Source organism: Carassius auratus, chromosome 17 (genome assembly GCF_003368295.1).
Source record: "Carassius auratus strain Wakin chromosome 17, ASM336829v1, whole genome shotgun sequence".
Taxonomy (NCBI): Eukaryota; Metazoa; Chordata; class Actinopteri; order Cypriniformes; family Cyprinidae; genus Carassius; species Carassius auratus.
This window is the reverse complement of record NC_039259.1, coordinates 13,654,688-13,666,926: the sequence shown is the minus strand read 5'-3', so window position 1 is coordinate 13,666,926 and position 12,239 is coordinate 13,654,688. Positions and strand designations below refer to the sequence as shown.

Here is a 12,239-nt window from a genome sequence, read left to right as displayed (position 1 = left end):
CTAGGTTGGCACATCCGTAGCATAATATTTTATATTGTTTATCTACCTGCTTAGAATAAGGGTAATTATTTATGTGATGCATGCATAAATAATGATTTAAGGTTCAGACCGAGCGCAAAGGGAAACGCGTTTCAGTGTTGCATTCCTCGAATATTCACACTTGGTGTTCTGTGACGCATTTTTGTGAGACTAGATGTGTTTGATAACTTATGAAAAATAAATAATCCCATATTTGGTTCAACCGTTACTGCACGATTTCCTCAGTTACAGAAAAAAAGAAAGAAAATAACATGATGACAACCAAGTCATAACTTTCTAAGCACTTTATATGGCAGGACAACGAAGTCTAATCTCTTTTCTCAGTTTTTAGCTTCATTACCAGTAACAACTCCACATTTGGTGCCAAATTAGCTGGCTAGATCAAGTGGCATCTCAAGATATGCTGCAACCCCTGGCATAATTTATTTATTCATTTATTATTATTATTTTAAATTTATGTTAATTTGTCCTGAGAGCTAGAAAATCAGTTTTAGACTTTATGGATTTCATAAAAATGAATTTACTCATGTAAATTACTAAAACCAACTCCATTGATTATTAAAAAAAGCTTTATTACAAAGAGTTCAGGTTTTGGAAAACAGCTTTCTCTAAATAGGCTTCTATCATTAACAATAAACTTTACATTAAGTGTAAAAGGTTGTTAGGGTATCTACTCACATCAAACACAATATCTTACAGGCACTGATCTATCTTCATGTGCAGTAGTGTATAAAAAACAACTGTTTATCTAAAATCATTTAACCAGTAGTTGTGCACATTCAATTCTCCTTTTATTCACACACCCAGTGTGAATGCATGATCCAAATGTATTTCTGTTAAGATACACCATTGCCTTTGGTGATCAGCTCTTGCCTTTGACTTGTGGAAGCCCCTGCAGACCATCAGAAGTTGGAGATGGTGACACGAGATGGCAGAAAAGCAGCACTGACAAGGAATAAGGGGTGCTAGGTTGGTGACAGGAGTGAGGGATTCCACGATTCCGCAGGCTGTTTTACCTACATGCTTTTTTTTATGAAAAATACAATTATAATCGGACTATGTTCTTCCAGTGTTCAACATCATCAGACTTAACCAATCAATCACGCAAAACAAAAAAGCAGTTTTGAAAAAATGAGGCATACATTTTCATGCACATACTTCAAAACAACAAACCACAAGTGTTATTAATTGTCTCAAGGACATTAATAAATAAACCAATAAAGGAACAGTTGTGCAGTGTAAAAAATGAGTGTGTTGGAATAACAAAACTAAAGAAAAGAAAAGAAAAAAAAACACCAAAATAAACTTGGTGAGTAATGTCCAGCACTTCAGATTCCCCCTCAAAACCGATTCCCGATACATTCTTCCACCTTATATCAAAAGGTAGGTTCTTTCTTATTCTCGTGTCCAATGATCTTCTGTCTGTCTCTCTTTCTGGCTCAGTGTTGTGTGCTTCTGAACACAGTCTGAGCTAAACCCAGGTCCTACAGCAAATGCATGGTCACCCACAAGAAGTAAAAAAGAGCCAATTGTTTGGTATGTCAACAGGGAGCGAGAGAGAGAGGCCGCTTCACATAATGGGTCCCTAAGAGGCTGTCTCTGTGATGGACCTGCAACTGTCCTGTGCCTCATAAAGATGGATGCAGCCACTACTCAGTAATTACGCTGGGAGTGGCTCCGAGCACACAGCCCAACGTTTGTTTTCCACATTCAGAATAGAACATGAACTGAACTGCCATGGAGCTGCAGAGAGCTGCGGAAATCAATGGCATTCGATTGGATACGAAGGGAAAAAATACATTCAAGTGCCCCATACATCAGTTTTCAGGTCAGTGTGAACATGTGCAAGACCTTCAAATGCAACTGGTGCCTTTGAAGCACCTAGAGAAACTTCGAAAGGAAGGACATGACAAGTCTCCCAGAGCTGCCTGGGGCTTTTATATGTTAACAGTGTTTCTTCACCGAGTCTGAGGTTCTACACACAGCCGTACTCGTACCAAACAGTCTGAGGGTCATTGTTGGGGTCTGGAGAAGCAGGTTTGCTGGTGGGCTGCTCCTTGGTGGCGTAGGATGAGTTCGCAGTGTCTGCTTTCTTCAACATAGGCGACTCTGCCTGCCTTTGATCCAGAGGTTCCTCCTCCAAATCCTTTAGCCTCAACGCCGATACGGCTCGCACCGGAGTCACCATGGCCACCTCGCCACGATGGGGGGCTGCTCGGGTTTGAGCCGGTCCAGAACGGGGCGCTCCTGCCCTGCTGCTACTGCTCCCAGCGGTTTCCCGTTCAGCCTGCAGTAAAATAGATGAAGAGAGCACTGGAGGTGGACTAGCTAGTGACAACTCATCTCTCGGTGGAGCGAGAGATAGACGCCGGGGGTCCACGGATATGTGCCCCGGGTCTCCAGGCAGCGGCGAAGAACCAGCCAGCCTAGCGGACATAGGTCTTTCTCTGTTGACTACTCCAGCCCTCCTCATCACCACTTCGTTTTGGCTGGGAGAATTTGCCTCGTTACGGTAATTGTCCGGCCCGTTGGAGCGGAGGAGGTCTGCGGAGGCCAGGCTGAATGTACGACTCAGGCTGGTGCTGCTGCCCACACCTCCGCGAGGACTGGACTGCTGCAAAGGTGCTGACCGCAGTCCTGCTCCTCTGTTAGGAAGGGTTTGCGAGTGAGAAGGAGGTGTGGAGGTCTGGGTGAGCCGAACGCTTGGTTTGACGCTGTGTCCAGGTTTGGGGACCCGACCATCTAATTCTGGTGGAGCGGTCTTGATGGTTGGTGTGACATAATTGGTGGGGGTTTTAGCACCATCTCGCGGAGGGACAGGTTGAGTAGATCTAGTGAAATAATCAATCATCAGATCCTCTCGACTTCCTGTTTGCACCTGAAAGACATTTAAATCCTCATAAATATTTGTGCAAAAAACAATGTGGTTTTAACTGTGCCCAAATTCCAGTATTAGAAACTTATTATGTTATGAAAATGGTAACCCTTTAGTATAGGAAACAATTCTCACTATTAAGTATTTGATTATAAGCATGCCTATTATTAACATATTGGCTAATTATTAGTACTTATAATTCACATATTCTGCATGACCATATTCTACATCCCTAATACTACCCAATACCTAAACTTAAAAAACCTTCTTCCTAACTATTAATAAGCAGCAAACTAGGAGTTTGAGGGAAAGTCGTAGTTAGTGGTTTGGTAATAGCGAGAATTGCAGCTTAAAATAAAGTGTAACCATAAAAATTTACTAGAAAATATTATTTCATAATACTTTGCTTATATAAAACCAAACAAAAAAAAAATATTTTTTAATTCTCACTGTGAAAACTTAGGACTAACTGAATAAAGAATTGTTAAATGAATAAAATAACAGCAATATATTTTGTCACTTAAATATGACAGTAAACAATTTTAAAACATATATTCCACTGACCCCAAATATCCCTTATTGATCCCAAAATATCCCTAGAAATCATTGTTTTAAAATGATTTCCCCCTGCAGATTTGTTCATAAACATGTGAATCCTTTGCATGCATTTCTTATCATTTCTTATCAGTAGGAGCCTAAGTGTCTCTACTGATCATGAGATAAATAAATTAAAATCCCCATTGCTATTCTCACTGCATAAATATGCACACATAATCTTCATATGAGAAAAAAAGGATAATTGAATGATGTGAGATTCACCACACATTTTAAAATCCCCTGCAAATGAATGCAACAACTTCTAGAAAAGTGTCAATTCTTCAAAAGGTCAAACCATTAAATAAACAAGTCTGCAGAGAAGTGTTAAAACGTTGTTAGTATTAAAACAACTTACAGTGGGTGGGGACAGGGCGTTACTCTCCTGCAAGAACTCCTCCAGGGTGACCAGTTCACTGCCAGGAGAGGACTGCCGCTGAGAAGTGGGCCGCTGGGAAGAGCGTGACGCAGACAGAGCATCACAGGGAAGGGTGGAGCTACGAGGAATCAGAGATGACTGACTGAGACGTGAGCCTTCATGTCCCAGTCCGACCACATCATCGCTGGACAGACTGGCCGATCGGCCCTGCAGGCGGTCCAGAGAACCTGGAGGAAGACAGGAAATAAAAAATGAACTGTAAAAACGTGTAACATTTCATAAACATGTGCACTTTAAAAGCTAGCTGTGTCCACAGCACTATTCTCACAGCAAGTATAATCATGGCTTGTCATTTCAACAATTGCATGCACTCACAAACATCAAAGTGATGTAATGGCCATCTGAATCAACATCAACATCAACATCTGACTTGCCAAGGAGAAATTAGCCTCTGTTAAGTGCTGCTGGGCTTTTACTTGACACTTCGCTTGGTAATGAAATCAATTTTACTGCAGGGTGAACAATTTGATGTGTGAGGTTTTGCGATGCTAACGTGTTCCGAGCATTTATAAACGTTTCTATGTGGTTTCCAAGGGGTGGTTCATTAGGATTTCACTTTTTAATGTTAGTTAGTGTGAAATGTTGCTGTTTGAGCATAAACAATATCTGCAAAGTGACGAAGCTGAAAGTTCAATGTAAACGGAGATATGGTCTTTTAAAATTCTGGCAGTTTAATGCCTACAAAAACTGATGGTAGGGACTACAATGAGTTACTTCCGGGGTTTGTGACATCACAAACCCAGATAAACCCCACCCTCAGGTAAAGGCAGCAAAGGGGGAGAGGCCATGCTGCGGCTTTAGAGAAGAGGAAGAGAAAACTAGAGGTGCACGTAAAAAAATCTATTCATACATGAATCTCTGTCTTCTAACCATTCATATGGATTCACAAGTTTCAAAATCAATGTTCTAGAGCAGTGGTTCTTAATACTGTTCCACTCGTCCCCCTGCTCTGCACACGCTCTGTATCTCCCTCTCTCATTCATCTCAGCTCCAGCAATGAACAGTTACAATTATACACTTATTTTCACATAGCAATGAGAAGCATTGAATATGGACGTGCGTGCAGTTGCTGTACTGTAATAAAGCTTTAATCAGTATAAAAGCTAACATAGGCTGTAGCATTTTCAAATAACAGCATATCTAAAAGTATTAGACAACAACAAACAAAAAAACATAGGACTATGATTAAAAGGCGTGCTTGCGCAGGTCCTGCACGATCCTTGTGTTGTTTACAATACAACCGGAGCACATGTCGCTGAGGTGAGGGGCAGGACGTTTAGACGCGCACTAGAGGTGGTTTAGCCAATCACAACACACTGGGCTATCTAACCAATCAGAACCCATCGCCTATAGTCAAAATCTGTCAGTAGGTTAGTTGTGTATAGGTTTATACTGTTTTACTTCATTGTCGTATGTCTGTATTTATGTAGCACAGTGGTCCTGTGAGGCACGACATTTCGTTCCACTGTATGTGCACACATGTAGAGGAATGACAATAAAGCTTAACTTGACTTGAACTTGTAGATTTTTGCTGAACATCCAAACAAAATGTGCTTACTGTGTATGCACACAGTACATATCACAGTACTTTTACCAGCAGAGAACTTGTGAAGAGCTTATTAAATGTGTCAAAACAGCAGCAGGAAATCCTCTGCCATGCAAACAAACATAGATCTGCAAAGAAATGTGGCTCTGTACCGAACTGCAACAAAAACCATGGCGAGGGAAAAACATGTATTCTTTGATTAAAGCCAAACATGAACACACCCTCAAAAACTGCACATGCATATAATTATTCCATTTTAATTCAATAAAAAGACATTTAAGTGTACCTAAAGAGTTTTTCACAAGGGTAGTGATGCTTGGCTTATCAAACACCTCTAAAAGGGAAGGAAGGAAGGCAGAGCTTTCACAATCAACACATTTTAAGTCTAAAGAGTTCATAAGAAAACACATGCCAGTAATAGCTCTCACCATTACGAAGTGATCGCTCATTAATGATGGAAATAATCATCTTTTTTATCTTTTGTTAGCAACCCCATAAATCACACGGCCACACATTGTGTGAGAAAATTGAGGTGCCAAATGAGTAAACTGTCTCAAAAGGTCATTATAAGGGTATTCTCACATAGATTGATGACTAAATGATAAAAATAAAAAAAAGTCCCATAGCTTATTCATAACAAAAAACACCCACTTAGAGAAAGACAGTGTGTAAAGTTGCTATCCAATTATATGAGTTTTTATGTTCCATTTGTAGTGTTATTGTCGTATTACTGGTGTTGCTACGATTGAATCTTTTTAAATAAATCTCTTATGCTCACCAAGGCTGCATTTATTTGCATAATACAAATAAAACAGTGAAAATGTGAAATATTAGTACAATTTAAAATAACTGTTGTCCATTTTAATATACTTTTAGAATGCAATTTAATCGTGATACAAAGCTGAATTTGCTGTCTTCAGTGTCACATGATGCTTCAGAAATCATTCTAATATGCCAATGTGTTGCTCATAAAACATTTCTTATTAATCAAAGCTGAACAGCAGTGTGGTTTAATATTTTTTTTGAAGCCAAGATGCATTTTTTTCAGGATTCTTTGACGACTGCACACTTTTTTGATGATTAATTTCTTTATAAATAAAATCTTACTGAGCCCAAACTTTTAAACAGCAATATTATACCACAATATAGACCAACATAAAAATAAAAATAAATATTTCACTATATATCTTAAATAATGAATAATTTGACTATTTAACTTATCAAACTATTATTTGATTAATTTAAATAATTGAACTATTTATGATCAAATAATGCTTGCTCATCAACAGCGTTGCCTCTGCAAATGAATTTCCGCAAATATTCTTCTGAAGACATTTGTTAACTCTGAGAAACAATTACGGTCTCAATAGTACCTGAGAGAGAAAGTGTGTGGGGGTGGCAGTTTCCATAGCTGGCTAATGAAGTGACTATGCATGCAAATGTCATAGACCACACACACACACACACACACACACACACACCTTTGGAGCTGACAGGGGAATTGCTGCTGGAGGTGAATTCGGCAGAGCTGGGCCGGTGGCCTATAGAGGGGGGCACATACCACATATAAGCGCATAAAGAAATAAAGCGAGGCTGTCTAAGCAACATGCATTGATTAAGTTAATTCTCTTGCCTGTGTTTCCATGGACACCGCTCCCAAAGCCAGCATCTGGGGAATGATGGCGCAAGTCTTCCTCTGAGACCAATCCTGCAAATAAGAGTGTGTTGCCCAACAATGAGGAACTGAATATATCAGTATATACTATACACAGCACTCTTAGATTATTCCTCTAACAAAAGTTCATAAAGACATTTATTTAATTAGTACCACTATTTATTATAATAATTATCTTTATTTCACAAAATTCAGTTTTAAAGATGCTTTCTTAAGGACAGTGTCATTATGTGACACGATGGGTCTTTGGCAACTGCGGTCTTCTTTCCATGACTGCTTGTTTACCCAGTGCAGTGGAAATCTGAGAAAGCTTGAAGCACTTGAAAATAAACGAATGCACGCTTTGTTATTACGCTGACTTGATGAAATGAGCTTGGGGCTTTTTGGCTGGGAGGTGAGAGTCACCGAGAGGGTCAGTGGTGTTTAAAGCTAAAGCCCTCATGTGTACATGGTGGTACATTACATATTATAAACTTGCTAATGACTAAATAAACCTATGCAGCAACAAAAAACACAACAAAATCACTGAATGGAAATTCTGCACTTAAATAAGGAAAAAGTAAAAAGGTTGAGTGAGTGAGTAGGGACTGTGAACACCCAACATAATTTAACCGTATGGCTAGAAAAGCTGTATCTATGACCTGCCATTGATTACCAAAGGAAAATAATTTCCACTCATCCCTTAAATTGAGAAATGAATTCCCAAAGCAGACATCTAGCCAGAAAAACAGTCCCATTTCAAAAGGATGATTTACAGAAGACAGCTTCACAGCTCTTAAATAACTAACTTTCCTTACTGAAGAATCCAAAGAGTTTGAAAACAAAATGATAAACTTCAATTTTTTTAAGCGTTTGTTGTAGATTACACTTTTCTGTTCAAATTTGGGGTCAGTAAGTCTTTCAGAACTTAAAAGCTTTATTCAGCAGGGATGTATTAAAATGATCAAAAGTGACAGCAAATGCATTAATAAACTAACAAAATATTATCCTTCAAACTAATGCTATCTTTAAACTTGCCATTCACCAAAGAATGTGTGAAAAAAAAAGAAAAAAAAAAGTATGTGTGTATGAGGCGCAGTACAAGCCAAAATTAAATTTGGTACTCTCACACACTTACACTCTCCTTTTACATACATTGACTTCCTGCTTTAAAAAAAAAGAAAAGAAAAAAAAAAGGTAGAAGTCTCAGAGCAGGCAATACATGTGCAAGACTTGCTCAGCTCTTCCACACACGTTTACAATGATGCTATTCAAAGTCATCCTGTTTTCTTTTCAAGTACATATTTTAAGTTTATAACTTTAACATATCCTTTTGTAACCTATGTGTTCTACAGATATGTGTACAGGTGTTATGATACTGATTTTGATCATATTGACAGGGTTTAACAGTAAGGACATTTTCCACTGGTCCGGTTCGGCCAATGGTTACAATTTTTTTAATTGCCCTGGCTAAATTTTCACTGGTTTGTCACAATCAATCAATCAATCAATAAACAAGACTTTTTGTTTTCATTGTTGACTGTAACATTGTATTGTAATATTTGATAACCATTTTGCACAAATAGGTACAATAGTTCACATATAAAACCAAAATGAACCTTGCTTTTTCCGTTCTTTCAGGCAGGTCTAACTCTATTCCAGTTAAGGATGCACTGATCAGGATTTCTCATGACCGATTGCAATTGCCGATTTTATTTAATTGTTTATTTATTTTACAAATCAAATGAGCCGATTCCCATACTCGTTGCCAATTTATTTAGTTTTTATTAGGCTACTTGAATTTTTTTATATGTATGAAATGTTTATTTTGCTCTGTTACTGGCCAAACTAACCTTGAACAAACAAACAAACTAAAACATACACGCAACATGAAGCAACTGCACAAAACAAAAACATCAGAGGGGCGGAATGAATATTTTAACAATAACAGATTAATAATAGTGTTTTATTACATGCATGTCTGCACTACAGTATGTTTGACTTTCTGTATTGGAAGCTCCTGACACCGAGACGAAGACAGTCAGTTCTCCTCAGAAATGCATCCATATTCACCCCACCCTCATTACATAATTATGGTTTTTTTTTTTCAGTATTTCAATGAATTTGTTCTGTCTGGTACAGTATTTTCACTGCTTGCGCAAATTTTCTCCCCTTTGTCTCCGTCTACAGTGCATCTGTCTTAAAGATAATATATCATGATGATGACTACGTTTGTTACCTAATTGCATCCTGTCAGGAATAACCTGCCCGAGCTGTTTTTAACCTGGTCATTTCTGATTACTGTCAGTTTTGATGCCGCCATTGCCAGATATTGAGAAACCAACAAAACAATCTAAAAAATAAATCGACCGCAACGAGTCCAAATCTTGAGTTATGAAAATAATGTAAAGATATCACTGTCCCTAACTTGCAACCTCTCACTTTAATCACTTCCTAAATTAAGTGAAAAAATAACAAAAAATCCTTATAATACATGTATCTGGCAACACAACTGAGGCTCAGGTTTACAACAACATAAGGGTGACACATCATAACATTTTTGGGGTAACTATCCCTTTGTGTTTAACCCTAAATTTTCCTTTACAAGTGAAAACTAGGAGTCTGCTGCAATTTCAATACAATACAACTCAAACCAATAAATCATAAAGTGTCTCTAAGGATGAGTAAATTTACAAGCGTACATGGCAGAATTAACACAATCTTTCATTTGAGGCTCAAGGTTGCTGACATGTAGTCTACTAAACAACATAATTTAGCATTACCCTTTGGCCTACGTCCTGGCCGCATGCTGGAAGTCGACGTGTAGCCTGGTGCATTGTGGGAGTTGCGGCTCAGTGGAGTTGAACAGGTGGCCCCTGGCTCACGGCCCCGCAACCGGATCAGTTCTTCATAACCGTTCATGCTCTCACTCCCACCTCCTACTGAGCGATAGCCCTCTCTGCCTCTGGACCCTCCATTGTCGTTCAACACTAAAAAATACAAAAATAATAAAATCAAGAGAAAAGGTCAGTGTCTGTGAGACATACAGAGCGTGTGCAGTGCAAGCGCTGCTGCTGGGCTCCAGTGATGCTGTGGGCAGCTGCGTAGGAAAAGGTGTCGAGTCAAAAGCACAAGCATGTGTTAGTCAAATGAATCAACTCCAAAAAAAACTTAAGCAGGACGCCGGTGACAGTTTTAGACAGTTAAAGGAGCCTACAAGCCAAGCTGTATCAGCAGCATCTGTGCATCTCACTCATACTCATGGTTTCCATTATACTCTTACATATAAGGAGCATGCAAAAAGTGTTATACGAGATGCAAAGTTGTCAAAATTCTCTTCAACATCCAAAAGTCAGTGGAGCTTTACATTGTCATGCAAGAGTTGAAAGATTGCACAACATCTTAAATGCCAAGGTTGGTGAGTGATTCTATCATATCTTCTTAGGAATAGTTCACCAAAAATGCTGGTAACTAAAAGTTTCTGTTCTTCACTGAATAGTATTTTTAGTACTTTGTTTGCTTTTACAAATTGAGAGGAACAAGTAATCTTTTTTATTTTTTTTGTGAACTAACATCATGCCACAGATGCTATCGACAGAATTGAACTTGTATTGAACCCGAAACATTCCTTTAAGCTTGACTGCTGTGGACTAACTACAACAGCAGCTGGAAGTCTCTGGTGCTCCACGAGATTCTCTTTATTAGAGTCATGCTGAAAGCCATCCCTCGAAAGCACACCTCACTCTTTTAAAAGGAAAAAGTAATTACAATATCTGCCCGAAAAACCATCAAGAGTAGTTCTACATAATTTGGGGGCTTTTAACCACTTCAAGTAACAAATAAGAAGGGCAATGTTGCAAGCCAGACTTGAACATACAATGTCTATTTTAACATCCTGACTCAATGCACTAGAGTTCATTTACATTGAGCAATAGCAGACCTGTTCTTCTTTTTTATTTTTACAGTTGCTAGGACACATTTCTCAATACTTAAGTCACTTTTTCCAAACTTGACAGTTCTCCACACCAACTTTTAGCTTGGCACAGCTGTTATTTCAACTCAACAGATTCTTCCATAACTAGCAAATATAATTCAATGTACATCAATATTTTAGTACTGTAGAAATATAGCAAACTGCTGTCTTTTTCAGTTTTGTATTCTGTCAGGTTTTGAACACTGTTACCAACAGGGCACTCAGTTTTCTGGGAAGTTTGTGTGCATTAGGAATCATATTTCTCAAATAAAGCCAGGGTAACCCTGACTTTACATACAGCACACAGTGAAAATGACATGAACATGATATAAGGCAAATCCATAAAGCGCAGCATAATTTGAAATCACGAGTTTACAGTTTAAAGCATTCAATTCACACAGACCGATCGTCACAGAGAACATGCAATCATGCTGAATACACACTTCACAAGATCTCACAGCTGATTCGACTAAATTTGCAAGGTTTGTGAAATTAAATGTTCATTAGTCATTCAAAGATTTGTTTACATAATATAAATGCATATTTGCTTAATGCTGACGGCAAACAAGAAAGTATAATAATGTTTGCCTTTCTATTACTAATAGGCCTAATATAAAAGCAATCATTATAATACTTTCTGTATACATAAATTATATACGCACACTGGTGTCGGTTGAGGAGATTACCCCCTTCTTTGTAAAGCCTTTGGGTGCCCAGAAAAGCGCTATATAAATGTAAGGAATTATTATTAATAATAGCTAGGCTATTCTGCACCTTTCTAAAAACGTATAATACAAGAATTTGATGGGGGAGATAACACGAGTAGCGTAGCTTTGAACACCGGTTTCACTTCAAAAATAAGTTCACAGGATGTGGAGGCGTTGAGGTTTTTCCTTCTGCATCATGCGCAGCTCTTTTCACACTTGTAACACCACCTTCAGAACTTTCTCAAAATAAAATTGACGCAATATCTTCATGCAAATCTAAAATAGTTTAGTCTTATCAAAGCCGCTGGACAGTTAAGATACCTCGTGCTGTCTTAAGAATGGTGATCGAGGCACAGATCCCCACTCTCAGGAGTGGATTCATGTGCCCTTGATAAAAAGGCTAAGGTATAAA

At 38.4% G+C, this 12,239-nt stretch overlaps 1 protein-coding gene across 2 annotated transcripts in view; it reads right to left on the bottom strand.

The window, feature by feature from the left end:
• Positions 1-590: 590 nt before the first annotated feature.
• The window catches only part of ccdc88c (coiled-coil domain containing 88C), a 51,505-nt gene continuing 39,856 nt past the window's right edge, over positions 591-12,239 (bottom strand). For both annotated transcript variants that reach the window (XM_026285931.1, XM_026285932.1), the window contains exons 26-30: positions 9,931-10,137; positions 7,127-7,201; positions 6,975-7,034; positions 3,867-4,114; positions 591-2,917 (exon numbers count right to left, since the gene is read on the bottom strand). In XM_026285931.1, coding sequence (XP_026141716.1) covers positions 2,015-2,917; positions 3,867-4,114; positions 6,975-7,034; positions 7,127-7,201; positions 9,931-10,137 — 1,493 coding nt within the window. In that variant the 3' untranslated portion in view covers positions 591-2,014. The remainder of the gene's footprint in view (positions 2,918-3,866; positions 4,115-6,974; positions 7,035-7,126; positions 7,202-9,930; positions 10,138-12,239) is intronic.